The sequence below is a fragment of the Aptenodytes forsteri genome, unplaced genomic scaffold (assembly GCF_000699145.1).
Source record: "Aptenodytes forsteri isolate BGI_AS27 unplaced genomic scaffold, ASM69914v1 Scaffold72, whole genome shotgun sequence".
In the NCBI taxonomy this organism is placed as follows: domain Eukaryota; kingdom Metazoa; phylum Chordata; class Aves; order Sphenisciformes; family Spheniscidae; genus Aptenodytes; species Aptenodytes forsteri.
In genome coordinates this window covers 744009-763173 of record NW_008796193.1, presented here as the reverse complement: position 1 = coordinate 763173, position 19165 = coordinate 744009, and the positions used below count along the sequence as shown (strand labels likewise).

Genomic DNA, 19165 nt, shown 5'->3' with positions numbered 1-19165 from the left:
CCGTTCCGTTCACGGCCGGCTGCACGCTGGGTGCTGGGTGTCCATGTCACGAGGCTCTGCTGCACTGGGGTAGGAAATGCAGCAGAAGCAGATTAATTTAATATTTACAGGCTTTCAACTTGTGGTGTTTCCCAGGCTCTGCTCAGAGCCACATTGCAGCTTTGCTGTCAGGAGGCAGCAGGGACGGGGACGTGGGGGCAGGGGGCAGGCAGGGGGGAGCTTTGGGGCACCCAGTGCCGGCTGCGCGCCCGTCTCCCGTTCACGGCCGGCTGCACGTCCAGCTGGGTGCTGATCCTCCACCTGAACCCCTGCAGGTGTGTTTGGAGGTGGAGGCTGCCAGCAGGCAAAGCGTGTTGTGTTTTGTTTTCCTTTAAGAAGAGAAGTAGCCACGTGAGCTGGGCTCCTTGCTTGCTGCTCACTGCCTCTTCTAGGATGGGGATTTCAGAGGATCCTAATCAGCAACTGATGGTTAAGGGAGAGTTTTGGCAAGTCCGTTTGCCCCTCTCTCGCCCCAGTCCTCAGCTGCTCCATCTCTCGCTCAAGCTGGAGCTGAGCGGCTGCTGAGGGGCTTCGTCTTTGCCTGCTCCCGGCAGCAGCCAGTCTGCAGGGCAGGACCCCGCACACGCGCAGCTAGCCGAAGCTGCTGGTGGATCGATCGCTGGACTGGGCAGCCTGTGCTGTTCCTGGGACTCCTGCTCATTTCTGGTTAAAGCAGCATCTGCTGAAGCTTAGAGAGCAAAGCTTTCGAAGAGCACCCTGCTTCACTGCTGCGCGACTCTGCCTGCATTCGGGTGAAATCGTCTCGGTTTCTCTTGGTGAGCAAATAAATGAAAGCTGGGTGGCTTCTTGGACTTGGCAAATCTTAATGGGGAGGTAATGCTGTCCTTTGCTGAATATTCATGAGGAACTAATTTGTGCTTATGTTTCCAGATTGTGCTTCAGTCTGGGTGGTTTTTTTGTGTTGTTTTTTGTCTTGGCTTGCTCTGTTCAGCAGCCAACAAGCTGTTAGAAGCTTTGGTTTGACAATCAGGAGGGATTTGTAGTTCATCCTTCTGCTTTTCAGTTATATGTTAATTAGCCAGAGTGGGAAATGATTGGCAAGTCCCCTTTTAGTGGCCAAAAATGCTGTTCAGTGCTGCGCTCCTTTCGGCATGGCAGCAGTTCTCCTGCAGGAGCGAGCCGTGCTCCGCATGCCGGTGTCTGTCTCAGCAATCGTTCTCGATCCCCAGGGAGAGCTCGGCGCTCCGCACCCCTGGCGCAGCCACATGCCCCTGCCTGCCCATGGGCACTGGCGGAGGAGGAGGCACTCCCTGCAGGAGTTGCTGTCTGGCCTCCGAGCTCCTGCTGCAGAAAAAGCTATTCCATTGCTCCCCCAGGCTTTTTCTTTCTTTTCACCAATCTTTGCTGCTGCAGAGATGTCCCTCTGCCACAGGACGGGCCGTGTCTTCCTGCAGAGCGCTGCCCATGCGAGCTGGTGGCAGAGCTGCTGCGCAGGTTCCAGCTCATGGTCTCCCTGTGGCCGCAGGCTTGTGGTTCTGCGGCCGTCAGCACGGGCACCATGGCCACCCACAGCTTGTGGTCTCCCCATGGGCTCGTGGTCCTGTGGCCATCAGCACGGGCACCACAGCCACCCACAGTGACGTTGCCTCTCCTGGGGATGAGATGCTTATCTCGCCAGGAGCCATGCGCTCCCAGGCTGCTGCATCCAGAGGTGCGTCCCCCTGCCCTGCCCGGCACCGCACCCCTGCCTGCGGGCTCTGTCATGCCTGGCCATGGCAGCACCAGGCTCTGGTGGGCAGCTGCTCCCTGCTCCCTTGCCCCGTGCTTTCCCGCAGCTCCTGGGGCAGCCGAGCAGCCACCCAGCCGGAGGGCAGATGGCGGAGGGCAGGAGAGGTTGGTCCCTGCTCTGGGCTGGAGCGTGGCTGCCGTCCCTCGTGGCCACTCCACCAGGGTGGGGACGGCTGAGTCACCCTACTTGTGCTGCTTGCCGGCATCGAGAGGCAGGACAATACGCCTGGAGCAGCGCCTCGAGCGCGGGAACATGCTTCAGCCCCTCTCCTGCTGCGCCTTCAGCTGCTCGCCTGCGGGTCCCCTAAGGAGCGGGGCTGGCACCATCCCTTGCTGTGTTGAGAGACCACCTCCACGTGCCACCTCCATGGGGGCAGCTGAGCTCTTGTTGGTTGAGTTCGGAGCTAGCTTTCCATCACCGGGGGACTTTGGGACCTGCTGCCGGCGTAGCCATCCTCTCTGAGATGCAAGAAGACGGCAGCAGGAGAGGTGTGAGCTGCAGACCCGCAGCGCTGCGTCGGCCGCCGGTGCTCTCGATGCAGCTGTGTTGTACTACACTTCTGTGGCCTTGGGGTTTGGTGACTCCTCGTTACAGAAATGAAAACAAGCCTAGGTTCCTGGCTGCGTTAGACATGGCATCTAATGGCATAGACAGACAATCCAGAAGTGTGACCTTACAGACATGGTAATTGCTGCTTCGCCAATGCTTTTGCTTCTCTGGGTTTGGATTTACTTATCAGGGGTGTTGTTAGTCACGAGGGTGGTGTTTTTGTTTTGACAGTCCTTCCTGGCATCGGTTCTGCAGCTGCAGTGCTGCTTAAATTAGGTTTTACTCTCGGAGGAGTCTCTGCTCCTCTGGATTTGATGGCTGGATCTCTTTTATTCTGAGGCATGAATTTGCTAACGCGGAGTTACAGTATCCCTGATATTGCAGAGGATGATACCAGAAGATATACTTCTCTTCAGGGGTCTTGTGATTACAGGGTCTCTGTAGGGCCGTAGGTGTAATTACTGGGGTTAAAAGGTTTGCTGGTCTAAGCCTGCCCTACTCCATACAGTTAAATATAAGCAGGGATATTCGAGTCGGTGCCTCTGCAAGCGTTACTGCATTTTTCCATAGTAATTGTGCTTTCACAACAGCAACGTGCAAGGATTAGAGAAACAGGACGCTCTTGTGGGGTGAGAAATCCTTTTCGTAGGAAGGCAGCCGGCAGTAACAGTTGTCCGCCCTTTGTCTGAGGTGCCTCTAAGGAACCGGTGCCCACAAGCCTGGGTGCTGATGGCAAGCTGCTCCTCCAGCAAAGGCCAAAATGGCTATTGCCAGGAATATGAGTGCCTTTGTCCTTCTCTGACAGATGCTACCCATGATGGGTAACATGGGGAGCTCTGCAAGCTTCATGTGCTCCAGTAAGCAACCTATGAGAGTCTCCCTGTGTGTGCCCACCAGAAAATAACCCTTCTGCTTCCAGAGGGAATACAGCAGTAGCCGCCATGAGCAAGGGTCTGAGAAGATGACAGGCAGTTAGGCAGGGGCTAACTGTGCTGAGCCAAAGTACCAGTTTGGGGAGCCCCCAGGCGTCCTGCTGTGTAGGACATCCCGTTAGACAGACTGGATAGTCCGTGCAAGTGAAACGGGGAAGCAAAACTTCATGGCAGGAGAAACAACTAAAGAAAGAGAAAGGATTTTATTTATGAAACACAGCTTCAAACTTTGTGGTCACTGCTGAATTCATGAGGAGAATAACTAATATCCACCAGTCTGGCGGAGTCCATCTGCTCTGTTTCGTGGTGGCATTGGTGTGTGTTTGCTTATTCATGAATTTCTGAATGGGGGCAAGAGAACAGGATTTCAGGGCTTTTGGGAGATAATTGTTGAAAGATACCATTAATTCTGCAGGAGGCTGGGACTTCCTAACTCTGCTTTCCACTTTCTTGAGCTTTCAAAAGCTAGACAGAGTATTTGGACATCCTATACATGCCCTGTAGTATGTATACACTAGTCCTCAGCTACTTGGAGCTGGCATTGCAGCTGCTGCCAGGCTGGAATTTCCTTACTTTAGCAATTTAACTGCCTCTCAGCAATCACTGATGGCTCAGTTACCATCTGATGTGGGTATTTGTCAACCTGGCTTCTACTCATGGTTGTTTCTTGATTGCCACAGTGCTTTGTGGTTTCAGTGTCATTGTAAGGCACAAGCAAACGGCCTGGTCCTCAGCTCAGCTCCTCCCTGCGTTCTCTCTGGGTTTCATTGTCAAATGTCTCCTTTTGCTCTCATTCTAGACATTTACCCTTTCAGGTTTGTCAGTGCAAACAACTCTTTTTGTTATAGTGGTTCCTTCACAAAGTCTTTTTTTCTCAAGAAATCAGTCCACACTTCATGTTTGCATGCCTGTGGTAGGCATGTTTGAGATGGACAGTAGGTCAATAAGAACCAGACCATCTGCAGGGAACCTCCAAGAGGTGAAGTCTTCACATTGTGCATTGTAAAACAGCTGTTTGAGGCAGCGTTCACCTGGGCCGTATTCGGGCTGGGCACTACGCAGTAAAACTTGGGTAAGCTTTGACTGCGAGGTTTGTGATCTCTGTTTCCACCACTGCTAATAAAGAGACAATGACTTCCCTCCCACTTATCACCCTTCTTGTCTTCTGCTTTTGTTCTGATGCTTTTCAGAAACACACGATAAAAGCTTCAAAACAGAAAACTGCCAAACTCCTAACAAATCTTTTCTTATCACGGACATGTCTTTGACATGAAAGTATTTGCCCAGTTGTTTCTGAACTATGTGAACAGCACGTTAGCAAGTGGTGAATAGGTTTTTGATGTATTAGTATGTCTCGAGTTTACCTGACGTTGAAGAGATTGAGAGGGGAATGATACCTTGTCGGTGGGGCTTTTGCTACAATGCTGACATGACAAAATACTTCAAGTGCCTTTGCCACCAAGTATTGCCAGAGCTTGGTCTTGAGGCATAACTGAATCCAGTGTAAGCAACTGACTGAAAGCAGAGCAAATGGAAAGTGGCCTCCTGTTCTGGTGGGTCGACCAGAAATTTTCCGTAGGAATACTGAATTGCAGAAAAGGTCTTGGTGTTGTTGCATGTTCTTATCTGGAAAATGCCAATAACTGGTTCTGCTTCAACTCTTGCATCTACAGGAAAGAAAGAAAAAGTTTGAGAAGGATGGTGAGAAGTTTTATTCTATGCTGGATCGCCATTTGCATTTGTCTTCCAAAAAGAAGGAATCCCAGTTACAGGAGGTGTGTATGGAGTTTTCTTCAGTTGGGTCCAGAATCAACACCACCAGCTGCTCTAGATCTTAAAAAAGGGGGGGGGAAATCATCCCTTTCAGTAACCAGTTGAAACTGATGAGCAATTAAATCTGCCTAAGGCCTATTCACATGGATGAAACCAGGGATATCGAGGTGGTAGTTCACTGTAAAGTGTCAAGCAGCAACAGTGGCTTTATGCATTGTCATCGCTTGTTCTCACCCTTATAGTATAAGGCAGTGACCAGTTATACTGGCACAGCTGGGGATTGACCACCCTTTGAACTGGCTCGGGGAACTGATCTGGCTGAAAAATAACTGGTTATTATTATTTTTGCCAGCCTAGTTTCCTGCCTAGCTCCTGGTGTTTGCAGGGGTAGTTGTGGCAGCAGGCCCACGGTGGCAGTGAGCAGCAGGCAGAGGAGGGATGGTGCTCCTTCGAACTGATGCTGCCACCAAACATGTTGCAACAAGAAGGGAAAGCCCCAGGTGCTCCAGCCCACATCAGAGTAGCCAGATCAAATCAGATCTGTCAAAACAGTTGTCAGATCAAACTACAAGCATTTTTGCAAGGCAAAATTTGTGTAAGCTGTGGTAACGTGGCATGCCACATTGTGCTACCTGGTGCTGCAGCTCTGGAATTGCTGGTTTCGGGTCACAGCAGGAGTCAGGTGAGAGGATCATGACAGTGGCCTTGTCCTCACTGGTGCAGAGCTGTGGGTGGAGAAGGAGCTTATGCTAAAATAACAAATACGCTTTGGGAAAGCCTTGTCCTTGCAGAGGGGAGTGAGGTTCTGGATCCATAAATGAAAGGAAGCCAGAAAAGGGCAGACCTGAGAAGAATGGCCAATGTTCCAGTCTTCTGGTTCTGTGCAAAGTGTTCAAAACCTGGGCTGGGCACCTTTGGCAGACTTTTTCTGAAGTGAGGACAAAACTATTTGTGGGCTGACAGGCAAATGCTAGTCAAATATTGTCAAGCTAGATGTGATGTATTTTCTTTTTTCACCTCTCCCTCTTTCTTCCAGGCTGACCTTCAGGTTGACAAAGAGAGACACAATTTCTTTGAGTCCTCCCTCGAGTATGTGTACCAGATCCAGGAAGTACAAGAAAGCAAGAAATTCAGTATCGTTGAACCGGTAGGAGCTTCATTTTCTTTCAGGCCTTGTTGTTTGATGCTCAGATATGCTGACTTGCTGACAGTTGCAGGAAGGGATGAGTTACAAGGTTGGGTTCGGTCCTGGGGAGTCTTGTGATGGAGCAGGAGTTAACCTTGCACGCTTGGATTGCTGCAGCTTAATAGCCTTAGTGGTGTTTGCTGGAGCACCGTGAAGCCACAAACTTGTTTCTCATGTCTGTAAGTCGATCCTGAGGAACAGGCTGGACGCTGTAGGTAGCTAGAGATCTTGTCATGAATTATCTTGGACACCTTGTGTTTGGTTAGCATTAGCTGTCTTCAGAGGGAGAGAGTTGTTATCTGGTCCGCTTACCTGTCATGGCATGGGCTGCAGTGGTACCAGCTCGTGGCTGTGTACAAGGACCCTGCCCTGGGTGGGTGTCTCTGCCCTGGCACCGGGCATGGTTGAGCGTGGGATCGTGTAGGTCTTGTGGACAAGCAATCTGCAGATCTGCTTGTGTTCTCCCAGCAGGGTCTTTCATTTCGGGTGTGTTTTATTAAGACAGATGTGTGGGTGGTAGACCTGAGCTTTAGGGACATTGTGGTGGATAAGTCATACTAAAACTTGCATCACTCCAAAATTGTAAGGAAAAAAAAAATTGTATATGTAATTTCTGAAACTCTGTTTCCTGTCTATCTTTCCTCTGATCAGAAATATAGAAGAGAAGTTTAATCTGTGTCCTTTCCCTCCTTTGCAGGTGCTGGCTTTTCTCCACAGTCTCTTTACTTACAACAACCTGACAGTTGAGCTCACGCAGGATTTCCTCCCTTATAAACAGCAGCTTCAGCTCAGCCTGCAGAATGTGAGTTCCTGCCCAGCTGAAGTATTTTTTGCATGTGACTTCTATTCTCATTTGTATTTAAACGCCTCTGGTGGCAAGGCTTTTCCATGCAAAACAGACTGTCCATGTTTGCATTGTGGGAGGTGCAGATAAAGTTATTTCCTTCTCAGTTCACTTGTATTTTCTCCTCTCCTGCACAAGAGAGTCTGCAGGTGCTATTATAGTGTTTTTCTCTGTCTAGAAGGGGCTATTGCAATTGTATCATTTAACCTTGTGCATAAACAAGCCTGGGAATTTCTTCTAATTTCATGAGGTCGAAATTGTATACGTCTTCTAAAAAGGCCTCCAATCTTGATCTTAATAGTATCGGCTTACTATGTGCTTTGATAAGCTCCTCCACTGGCTAAGTATGCTCATGGGGTAAAATATCTGTGTCCTGTTTCTTTTATCCTCAGTCTTTCATGGCTCACCCTCATTCCCTTGTAACAACAGCCATAAATCTGTGCCAAGCTGAGTTTGCTGCTGGCTCATTAATTGGTCTAAGAGGTGTTCCTTAAAAATGCCTTGATTATGTACCCTGTGTTGACCTGACTCTTTAAAAATCATTTCATGCCAAGCAGCGTAGCGTGATCTTTTGAGGAATCAACACCCGTGTTTGTAGGAGAATACGCCTGCTTCCTTCTGCTCCACCTAGCCTTAGAATGTGCTAAGTTTCTTTTATTGAAAGGACAAGTGTCCTCCCAGTTATGACTCCTCGACGCCATTTCCATGCACGGTATGTTAAACCTTGTCTCTTAGATCATCTTTTAAGAGTCCAGTGTTCTCATAGCTGTGAATTTGTGGAGTGGCTTCTGCATTTTGTACATTGGGGACGATTCATTTCTGCCAGAGCACCTAAAATTTGACCAGGGATACATGAAGCTTGCTCTTTGCTCACGTTCAAATGTGCTTCTTTTTGTTTTCTCTTAACAGACGAGGAATCATTTTTCCAGCACGCGGGAGGAGCTGGAAGACCTGAAGAAGAGGATGAAGGAAGCCCCCCTAACCTGCAAGCTACCTGGGCAGCCGACCATTGAGGGCTATCTGTACACTCAGGAGAAATGTAATGGCTTTTATATGCACCTGAATGCGTTAAAGAACATGTAAGCCCGGGCTGCCCGGCTCATAGCCCCACTGCGTGGGCTGTGCTCGGCTCCCGTGCACCAGCTTTAGCCGCGGTGTTGCTGTGGGCTGTGCTGCACGGGGTGTCACCGCCTGCCAATGCACGGGGTGCCCGGGGAATCACCAGCAGCTGTAGCTGCCAGCTTTCTCAGTGGTGGCAGAGAGCTTTCTCTGGGTTACATGAGCCGTGTAAGCAAGGAGCTAATTGCCCTGCACTCAAATTAGATGAGATTTATTACTCTCTTGTAGCGCTGGAGAGACTGGAGCTCTGGCAGATTGCACCTTGGCTGTGTTTTATCAGAATGAATCTGGTGTCCTGCCCAGCTTCCCTCTCACAGTGTCTCTGAGGGCATCTGAGTACAGCTGAAGTGTTAACCAGCAATGAGAGTTAAGCTGCTGAGAGCAAAACTTGTTGTGATTCTGTGCGGAATCAAATCAAACTAAATTCAGTCTTTTACAAATGCTCACTGTAGCTTTATACGGCCATGCAAGCATGAACACTCAGGGGACAAAAGCCTGTATGCAGAGCTGTGGCCTCTGAGTCTACAGACAACTTTGTGAGCAGTTAATTTTTGGATTATATATACAAACGTATTTATACATATATTTGTATGTATGTTTATCCTGCTTTTAAAAGAAAAAACATAGACAGTGATTTTAGACCACAAACGTTGCATGTTCCTGCATGCCAATGACTGTTTGCTGCCATTATTTATGTTTCCCCTATAAATCGAGTATGAAGAGAGTTGTTCCTCTTGACGCTGCAACTTAAAAAAAAATTACAGAAAAAATAGCAGTTGAAGTATTTCATATAAAGGGGTTCAGGTAAGACAACAAAGAAAAGCGACAATAAATCTAGTGTGATATAAATAGGAACTTTAGAGTGTTTTAAAGATGCTGTTGTCTTTACTGCCAGGTTTTCATCAACAGGAAAAAATAGTGGTGTCTGTGTGAAACAAGCATTCAAGACACGTAGGATCCTGCCAGTGTAGGTCTTGGCTGGACTTGGCCAAACCAGCTTGGCTTGCGACCAGAGCCCCAGAAACGCCCTTTCACCAGCAGCGTTTTGGGAGGGCGCTGGAGGCGGCTGCCGCCCTGCGCTCTTCTCCTCCCCTCCTGCTCCTCCTGGCCCTTGCCAGTGGAGATGCTGGCGAGGGAGGTGTCCCCCGGGGCCGGCGGTGTCTGTCCCCAGAGAAGCACGGACATGCGGGAAATGCCGGCTGTGCCTTGCCAGCTGCATCCAACTAAGGCGCTGTCTCTGACTGCAGCTTCCCGTGTGTTTCTGCAGGGGCGCTGGGCATCTCCTGGGTGAAATATTATTGCCAGTATGAAAAAGAGGCAAAAACCTTACGGATGACGCCCATGGACCAGAAGCCTGGAGCTAAGCAAGTGAGTTGGTTTCTTGGAGGGATGTCTGCAAACATTGAACCAGCCATCAGGTCTCACCTTCAGTCCGCCCACATCATCTCTTTCCGTAAGCAAATAGACGTACAAGTGCCACGTCTGGGGTAGTAGAGGCCAGCCCCGCTGTCGGAAGCAGTTGTCTGGCAGCGCCAGTCCTCAAGACGTGCTGACAGTGAGCTGGTCCCAACGCTGTGGCTGTGGAAGGGCTCCTGACCACAGAGCAGAGGGGTGGGCTTCGTGTCCCCTCCCTGCCTGGCTGCACAGGCGGGTGGTTTGGTGTGACCTGAAGGAAGCACCTCTGTGAAGAGAAGTTTCACCTCCCTCTCTCCGAAATGACCTGAAGCCCTGCAGGGTGTGGCAGCGGAGATGCGGGTTCATGTAATGTGAGCTTTATTCGGGCAATGGTGACTTGCAAGTTTGGTCTAGTGTGAAATTTCTGCCTTTCTAGACAAGCTAATTTTTATATTTATCCATGCAAATGGGCAGTGAACCTGCAGCCTGGTTTGCACGTAGGCCTCTGGCAGTGATTGCAAGTACTTGAATTACTCAAGTTATTAGATGAGTGCTTCTAAAAGCAGTATTTCTCTGCCTTTGCATGTTCACACAGTCACTGGTTTGTGATTTTGATTTCTGTTCTCAGAACTGGTTAGGAGAGGAGGAGAGGACAGCAGTTGCAGCTCTAAACTGTGCGATAAGGCAACAATTTGGGGAACTGCTTCTTTCACAAAATGCTTTGGTTTTTACCAGTGAGTGATGTGTCTGGGAGTTCCCTACAGTTCCTCGGTGTGACAGAGGAGGGGTAGGATGCAGGCGTGGATGACGGACGGTGGCTCAGAGTACAGCAAGTGCGTCCAGCTGAGTCCACCCACCCTCCTCTGCCATGGAGCGACGTCCCCCGGGGACTTCCCGGTCAGGCATGCTGTTCTCCAGTTCATGATCTCATGGTCCGTTCTTTGGCAGCCCTCTGCATGCTGCAGCAATAAAGTAAAATGTACTTTTTGGAAGCCCTTGGCAGAGACGTTGGCAAAGAAATGTCCAAAACATTGACCGGGGAGATCTATTGTCATCTCTGCCGTAAACTTGTCTAGTAAGGCCAATTAATGCAGGTAGGGGCTTGTGAAAATGTAAATTAGTCCCCTTCCCAAGCTCTTGCACTCTGGTAATGTGCACCTTCGGGTCACAGCTGGCCACACAGCTTCAAACGCCACAATTACAAGGAGTGCTCTTAAAAGCCCCAAACGACCAGCACGCACACAAAACACAGCCGGGAGATTATCATCACAGCGCGTAAGCCGGACGTAATCTTGGAGGAGGGTGTCATTGCCCTGGGCTGTCCTGGATCTGCTTGATCCACTTCTGCCAGAGGTGTTGCAGACGCAGCGGTGGTGACAGTCAGGGTGATGAACATGTTCCAGGTTTGCAGACTCAGCCCTAGGTCTGGCTGGTTGTAAGATCTCCCGGGTGTCTCTTCAGAGTTCCTGCAAAGTCGTGGAGATCTCACAATCACGTTACAAATTGACTCCGCTGTAGAGTCAGTTAATGCCCCTTTAGTAAGGGGCACGAACGCAAAGGGCCAGAGCTCAGTCCCGCAGGGCCGGCCTTTCATCAGAGTGCATCTGCTCTAGATTTGGTCGGTTAACATTCTTTTTCTACAAGGTATTTTGTGTAAAGCTGTTTGGACCATGAATGCTATGGATAATTGGTAGCGCTGATCAGCCCTGATAAAAATTAGGACCCAGCTGTGTCAGATAACAGACAAGCATGGTCCTGGCCTCGTGAGGTTTGTTTATAGCAGTGTTCCTGCTCTATGGAGGCATATTGCTTGTTGCTGAGATATTTAGCACTTGTTTGCGGGGTAGTGCCGTGAAGTCTAGAACATTTTGTGGCTGAGGAGAGGAAGCCTGGCTCACAAAGCCTTTGATCTCTGTCTTTGTTGATGGTGGGAAGGACCATCTGTGCTCCATTGGTACCTCTGTGCTGGTACCAATGCCATCGGATTGGCAGGGCACCCACTGGGAGACTGGTGCTCTACAGGCAGTGCCATGCTGGGCTGCAGCCTAAGGGTGCTGAGGAACCTGAAATCTTCTCCCGTATTTCTTTCCTCTAATCTTGGCTTTAATTTTCTCTCCAAGGGCACCTTAGACCTGACACTGAAATCCTGTGTAAGGAGAAAGACTGACTCTATAGACAAAAGGTTTTGTTTTGACATTGAAACCAATGAAAGGTAAGATGCTTAGTATTCAAATGGCCTCCAAACAGATAAACCCTGTAAACCTGGATGAAATTGCATTCTGCTGTTTATTAAAAACAACTTTTGCTTCATTTTCCTGCCTGTCCCTGGATGAACTCTGCGCAGGTCTGGGACCATCACGTTGCAAGCACTCTCAGAAGCCAATCGAAGGCTGTGGATGGAAGCCATGGACGGGAAGGAGCCGGTAAGTGTTCAGGGAGCTGCTGCCCAGCCGTGAATGTGCTGCCTAGCAGTGTCCTCTGCCGGTGAGTCCTGGGGAAGAGCAGTGACACAGCCACTGGCAGGCTCCTTTTTATAGCTGTCACTTCACTGCTGTTGCTTACCTGTAATTCAGGCATCAGTTCAGCCACTGCACAGCCGAAATGGGGTTTTGTACTGTTCTGCTCGCGGTATGGCTTGCAACGGGGATTTTGGTTTTCCCCTTTTAAAGCTCTGGTGCGTTCCCTAGTTGTGCAAGACTGCCTAAGGACTGTGGCCTTACTGGCTCTGGAACACTCGATATTTCTGTTGCTCACAATTCGCTCTCCAACCTGCGGGAGGTGATTTTTTTTGTCTGTCCCTGCTGTGAGCAGCGTTTGGAAAGTCTGGCCCATGGGAACAGCCACCCTGCACCAGTGTTCACCCGCCTTTCTGTGCCTGCTGGTGTTTCCTTCCTTCAGACTGAACAAAGCACAGACAGCGTGATGTGCAGTGCGGGAAAATCCATTTCTGGCAGCTCCCCTTGCCTTTGGAGAGCTGCCTTTCCCTCGGTGGGCTCGGTGAAGAGGGTTGGCAATGAGTGCGCTTGCTGACCTGCTCAGGGCTGTGTGGCTGCTGATGCGGAGGTGGGACGTGGGAGCAGGGAGATGGGACGTGGGCACCCTCCGCAGCACTTTTCTGCTACTCGTTTAAAGAGGAAAGGACGTGGGATAGTGTGGAGGGTCAGTGTGCTCATGCTGGGCAGCCAGTCACTTAGGGGATGTCTGGGGCTCAGTTTGTTTGCATAACGTTATTATGTATAAAGGATTTTTGATTTTCTATCAAGAATGGCACCTGCTCTTTATTATTAATAAAAAAATACAAAATTTATTTTTGTATGGGATGAAGGAATGTCTTGACACTTGAATTTTTAAAACCAAGCAAACAAACAAAAAACCCACAACCGCTGTGTGCCAGACTGTCCAGCTGCCGTTTCTACAGGGCACCTAAAGGACAAACAAAAGTTTCCTGTTCAGTTTTTGGGAGACCTCTTTCCTAGAAACAGGTGCTCCAGTGAAATGTAGGAAGTCAGCAAAAACTCATTTATTGTGTAGATAATGGTGTCTTGCTTAATTATAAAATGACATTTCTTTGGGACATTGTCTTACTGTTTGTGATTGGCTTTGGGTGATTTAGGGGGTGCTGCATTTTCTTTCAAAAATAAATACCGAATCACATTGCGCTATGTTTTTGTTTCTTCCTCCTCCATTCCCTCCCCTTTTTCAGATCTACCACAGTCCCATCACGAAACAGGAAGAAAGTGAGTCATTTCTGTTGCTGTTCTCTGACCTGTCGAAGCTGTCCGGAGGTCGGGCAGTGTATTTCCTTGCAGACACACTCGTCCTCGATTTCTGCTGAATAGGCTGTGTATTCCCTCCGTGGCGGCAGTGTAACTTCTTTCCTTTTCATCACAGTGTCTGATACTGAGGCCAGATAAGAATGAGTTGCAAACGGTAAAAGTTACCGATTGCAATGTGCAGTTTTTATTTAGCAAGAACTAGCGGGATGCGGAGTTCAATTTGCACCTCTCAACCCCAAAATAACAGAGGGGAAAAAAGATCAGTGAGACATTTTGAGGACATTTCCCTTAGCAAAGATTATGATAGGAAAATAGAGGTGGCATTTAGTTCCCTGGAGCTCCCATCCCACCGCCTTGTCCCGTGTCTCCCCTTTCACAAGCGGAGCGTACCCTGCCCACCACCCCTGCAGCCCCGGTGCAGGCTGCCGCCCCTCTTGCCTTTCCCCGTTTACAGCCCGTTACTGCAGTGGCTGAGCGGGCTGCCCTGGAAAACTCTGGGGCTTCATTAGCTGGGTGAAAACTTGCCTTCTGTATCTTAGAGCTTACTTTTATCAGCATTTTAATTAGCTGACTTTAATGAGCATGGAGGTAGCATTATCAGAGGCATAAGCATGAAACCTGTTGTTTGACTGTGTTTGCATTACACGCCTGGAAAGAACGCGTGTAATGTTCACAGTGTCTCACAAAAGTAAATACGCTCTAATAGATTAGAGCTAGAAAGACTTCAAGTCGTATTATACCACTCGGTACCAAGCACTGAGTACCGAGTGGATCTGTGCTTAATAGTGTCTTTACTCATTCCTACGTTAGAGCTAAGGTATGTCTGAGCTTTTTGTCGCTGTTGCTCAGAGAAGAGAGAATCGTTGTAAATGACTTGCTGAAAACACAGCAATTTCATAGGATTCACCAACATGGCCTGTGCTGTGGCTGGAGTTGGTCCAGATGTGTCCTGTGGCTTTTTTTTTTTAAAAGGAAATTTGTTTTTTTATAAAAAAAAAAAAAAAAAAAAAAAAAACCAACCAACAAACCACCCCTCTAAAAAACCCTACAACTTACCCCCCCCCCAAAAAAAAAAAAAAAACCAAAAAAACCAAACCTACAACAGCATGGTCATTTAGGAGAAATTCAATATAAATGTTTGCACTGAACAGAAAGATATTTCACATTATAACTTGGACAATCCTTCCATATATCCCAGAAAAATTAGCAGAAGTAGTAGTGTGATTACAGAAGATGAAATATGTGTATAGAAAAAAATCCTGACTTTCTACCTGCTTCATGGTGCCTGCAAAACAGGCACAGAGACAGTCTGTGGTTAATTGGCTGGAACAAAAACCTGTGTTCTGCTTTACTCAGCATATCAAGCTGTATTGGTTTTGCTTTTTAATCTAGTCAAGTAGATAAGCAGAAATTACACGATCCCATGATGTGGAAGAGCTTTAACTGCAGATTTTGCAGTGCTCTGGAAATGATTAATCAACTCCTTATCAGACACAAATTCACATGTGGCGGCACTCTGATTTACGCTTTTATTATTAAAGACAGAAAGGGGGTAAGGAGCAATGCTGTAACTCAAAATAGACTTGAGGAAAAGTGGAGAACATATGGGACTAATAATTCCTTGTCAGGATTTAAAGCATGCCTGTGTTTTCATGGAGGGACATACACGATGCAGATGCACGTGTGAACCCGGCTCTGCGCTGGGGCACTGCAGCTCTGTGTGCCGAGCAGGGTCTGGGTATGGGGCCTTCCCAGTAGTTTTCCACGGGGAGCCGCGTGCTGGTGCTCAGGCAGCTAACACTGCTTCCCTTGTTTGAAACAGTGGAGTTGAATGAGGTCGGCTTCAAGTTTGTACGGAAGTGCATCAACGCAGTGGAAACGAAAGGTAAGGTGCCCGCCGTGGCATCAGGAGGTGCCGCCGTCCTGGCACGCGTTGCTGCCCGCGGCCTGGAACTGTATTGCATTTTCTGCGGCGTAGCGCTGTTAGTTAAAAATCAAAGTCTCATGTCATTGACTGAAGAACGCATGTCAGAAGAGCAGAAATCCTGCACGGTCTGGAATGTTGTTACACCCAATTCTGGTTAGGATTGAATTTCCACCTTCATGCTGTTTTCATTCATCAGTTGGCTCTGAGAAAACTCATTGTTAGGCAGAAGGAGAACAGCTCTGTACTGGGGGCACAGGCAGGGGTTAACTGGGGTACTGGGTTATTCAGACCCGTTTTGTTAAAAGCAGTAGGACAGAAGCAGGCTGGTGGATGCTAACTCACCCTCTGGTCTTTCATGAAGCGCCCAGCTTGTACCAGTGTACATCACCGGCATGGGCTATAGGACGAAGATAAATCACTCCAGAGCAGCTGGATCCCCAGGCTGCCGCAGGGAAAGGTGGCAGTGGTCTCATTTCCAGAACCTTTGGGGGATGTGGCCAGCCAAGCCCCGCTGAAGTGGGGAGGAGCAGGGTAATGAGACCCTCCTCACAGAGCCGGGCAAATGCAGCAGTTCTGTCTTTCCTAACATTGGCTAATATTTTCAAAGAATCTGCTTAAATGCGTTTGCCTTCTGCGACAATTTGAACAAATTCATGTTAAAGCAGCACTCTCCAGAAATGGAGTATTTAGGCAGTAGGGCTTGCCAGCTCGAGCGCATATTCCACGCGTTGGCTGTGCTCGCCTGACCATGAGAAATGGAGTATTTAGGCAGTGGGGCTTGCCAGCTCGAGCGCATATTCCACGCGTTGGCTGGGGTCGCCTCGCAGGAACGAACGTGCCCGCCGTGGGCGAGCCGAGCTCCTGCCCGCAGCCCCCTGCCCTCTGCCAGCAGAGCCGGGCGCTGGCAGCAGCAGCCCCTTGCTGCGGGGCAGCCCGGGGTGCGGAGGGACAGGGCCCGGGTGGTTCCTGGGGCAGAAGCTTTCCTGCTGAGTCAGCACCCCGACAGCTGGGAGAGGAGTTCCACTAGATGGGGCTTTTGGACTTCCCACCAGCTGGGGAAGACCTTTGGCTAATGCTCTTTGGCTTTCTCCTGCTTAGGGATAACTACGGAGGGCGTCTACCGGACTGTTGGCAGCAATATTCAGGTGCAGAAGTTGCTGAATGCCTTTTTTGGTAAGAATTAATTATTCCGTGCAGCTAGATTGTCCTGGTTTTGTATTGTTTAAGAGGGACAGAGAGGATCTGGTTTCACAGTGAGAAATGTCCAGCATGGTTTTTGGTCCCTGTGGCCCCTCTGAGGCACATCTTCCCCTTCTTTTCTGGGCTTTTTTCTGCAGCCTGCTCTAGTGCCTCTCCCTTTAAACCACATTTATTTGTTGGTGGTGCAACCTGCGTTTTAAGTTAAGTGAGCAGCAGTGAGATAAAGGGAGGCAGTGACCCTGGAGCAGTGGGGACAAGCCTTCTCCCATCGTGTGCTAAAAATATTCAGGCATTTTGGAGTCACGTGCTGGGGATGCGTTCCTGACACAGGCCCAGGGTTCGGGACATCAGTCAAAGAGAGATGAGCCCGAGCCCTCTCCTCCACTGCCTGCATGGCCGGCAGCTCCCAGCGTGCGGAGCGGGGCTGCGGCAGCTCCCGGTCAAACCGCGGCAGCAGCGGAGGGGCTGTGGACAGCGGGGCTGCTCGTGCGGTTGGGCGCACGTGGCACGGGTTTGCCAGCATCGCCCAACAGTCAGGCAACAGCAAGAATCATTGCTCGCCCAGCCATCACGACTCCTTTCCCTTGGTAACAGCCTGGGTCCCCATTCTTATTTAGGCAGGGCAAATGAGAACCAGACCTGCAGGTTAGCGCTCATTAATTAGTGTGCGGGATCCTGAGGGCCTCAGTGTTCGGGCAGCCCCTCCTGCAGCACTGCTGCCAGGGAACTCTCCCGGCCAATGCTGTTCATGGGGAGGTGCCTTGTCCCATGGGTCCAGCACGGCTACCTCCTAAACTAGCCCCCGCAGACGAGCTCAGGGGGACACTTTTCCTCAGTGGGGTATCGCGGAAAGCTATACCGGGAAGGTGGCCTCCGCAGGGAGGCCGTTACCCTGGTTTAAGGTTTTCACCCAGAAGGACTGGGATACCTCACTGTATGCAATGTATACGTTAATAAGGCAATGCATGCATTTCTGCTGTAAGCCTTTCTGTGCACTGAATCTTGTATTTCATACAAGCGTGTAAATTGGTGGGCAGTCTTCGTGCGAGAAACGGTTAAACTCCCTGCAGCAGGTTGTGGGGCTCAGCAGCGTTGCTCCGTGCCAGGACAGGTGCTCCTGGGCTGGGACCTGGCTGAGGCCATCGTGCCCCTGCCCCGTGGTACGTGTGGGCCGGGGCATGCTGCGAGCCCCTTAAGTGAGCCCCGAGGGTCGGTCTCCCACATGCCCGAAGGCTGAGCCGTTCCCACCGTCCCTGCCCGAGGGGCTGGAGCACAGGGCAGAAAGTACGTTTACATTGATACCTGTGTGCCTCAGGCCTGCACCAGTTCCCTGTGCAGACATCTGATATTAATGTAGTATTCAAAGGCTTTTACTATTGTTTTTTACTATTGTTACTATTGCTTTTACTATTGTTGTTGTTTATTAAAACGGCTGGTTTGTGCTGACACATAGCTGTACCCGATTCCCATGGAGCCACGACTTCAGACAGCTATCCGGTTACGCTTGCCTGATGACTAATTACTTAGCCTAAGTTTTTATTGCTTCTTGATTCTCACCCTCCCTGTGAGTAGCTCTGTGGTTTTCTCCTCTGAACCCCACCAGTGAGCGGTTTTTTGTTTTATTTATATGCGTTGGTCTGGTTGACCACTTGCCACCCTACTGTGTACGAACTCACGATGAAAAGTCCAACAACGCAGAAATAACTGCTGCAGAAGGATTTCATGCTGAACTTCAGTAAGGAGATAGGGGTTTTTTTCTTGTTCTTTTTTTGTCTCTAGTCCTATTTCTTTTTTAAAATAAATCATGCAGTTTATTTCTTTAGTCCAGCTGCCTCCCATCCTCCAACCATGTCCTTTACTTCATCGTACCACAGAAATTATGTGGTTGTTCAGTGAGGATAGGCAGGAGCAAAGTGTACTTCCACGCTGCTGTGCCTCCTCCTCTGAGCTCCCTCCTCTCCGTGCAGTGAGAGGGAATGTTTCTAGAACAGCCTTCAGGGGAGTAGCTGCGAAGGAGGGATTGGAGCTGGACACTTAGATTACTCTGGGTATCAGAAAGCTTGTCTTGGACCTGTTGAAATGTGTCGTTTCTGCCAGTCTTGGCTGTGCTGGGAAAAAGCAAACTATAGGATATATCACTAACTTTTCACCACTGCTTAAATGTTACCTTCTGCTTCTTCCTTTGTCCCTAGTTAGCACTGCTCCTCAGCCTTTCCAAAATACTGACACTGGTACTGTTGTTTCGCTTTTCCCAGCCGTGAGAATCAGCAGCTTTCTTCATGTGCTGCTGTAGCTTCATTTGTCTCGAGAGCATACACTCCCTGGGAGCGTGCTATTTATTAACAACCTCAAAATGGACCTTATTTTAAAGACATTTTGTTCTTCCTCTAGATCCAAAATGTCCAGGGGACGTGGATCTCCAAAGCGGCGATTGGGACATCAAAACGATTACCAGCTCACTGAAGTTTTATCTCAGGTAGCACTGCAGGTCACACCTGCCCTGAGTGGGCAAAGGAGCTTGGGGCTGATCCAGGTGAAAAGCAGAGTGAACTGCCAGATGTTAACATCTGGCTGTTGGAAAGGGCAAAGAAGTGACGAAGGCTTTGGGAAGAGGAATGGATTTTTTTTTTTTTTTTTTTTTTTTTTTTTTTTTTTAGTGAGGAGGGGGGTTTGGA

General features: G+C 49.3%; 1 protein-coding gene across 1 annotated transcript in view; it reads left to right on the top strand.

Annotated features, from left to right (window-relative positions):
- OPHN1 (oligophrenin 1) overlaps nt 1–19165 on the top strand; it is a 53117-nt gene that overhangs the window by 16619 nt on the left and 17333 nt on the right. Inside the window, exons 5-15 of the mRNA XM_019474298.1 lie at nt 4944–5045; nt 6080–6190; nt 6927–7031; nt 7983–8112; nt 9460–9560; nt 11708–11799; nt 11932–12010; nt 13291–13324; nt 15186–15248; nt 16389–16463; nt 18882–18966. Of these exons, the coding sequence (XP_019329843.1) occupies nt 4944–5045; nt 6080–6190; nt 6927–7031; nt 7983–8112; nt 9460–9560; nt 11708–11799; nt 11932–12010; nt 13291–13324; nt 15186–15248; nt 16389–16463; nt 18882–18966 (977 nt within the window). The remainder of the gene's footprint in view (nt 1–4943; nt 5046–6079; nt 6191–6926; nt 7032–7982; nt 8113–9459; nt 9561–11707; nt 11800–11931; nt 12011–13290; nt 13325–15185; nt 15249–16388; nt 16464–18881; nt 18967–19165) is intronic.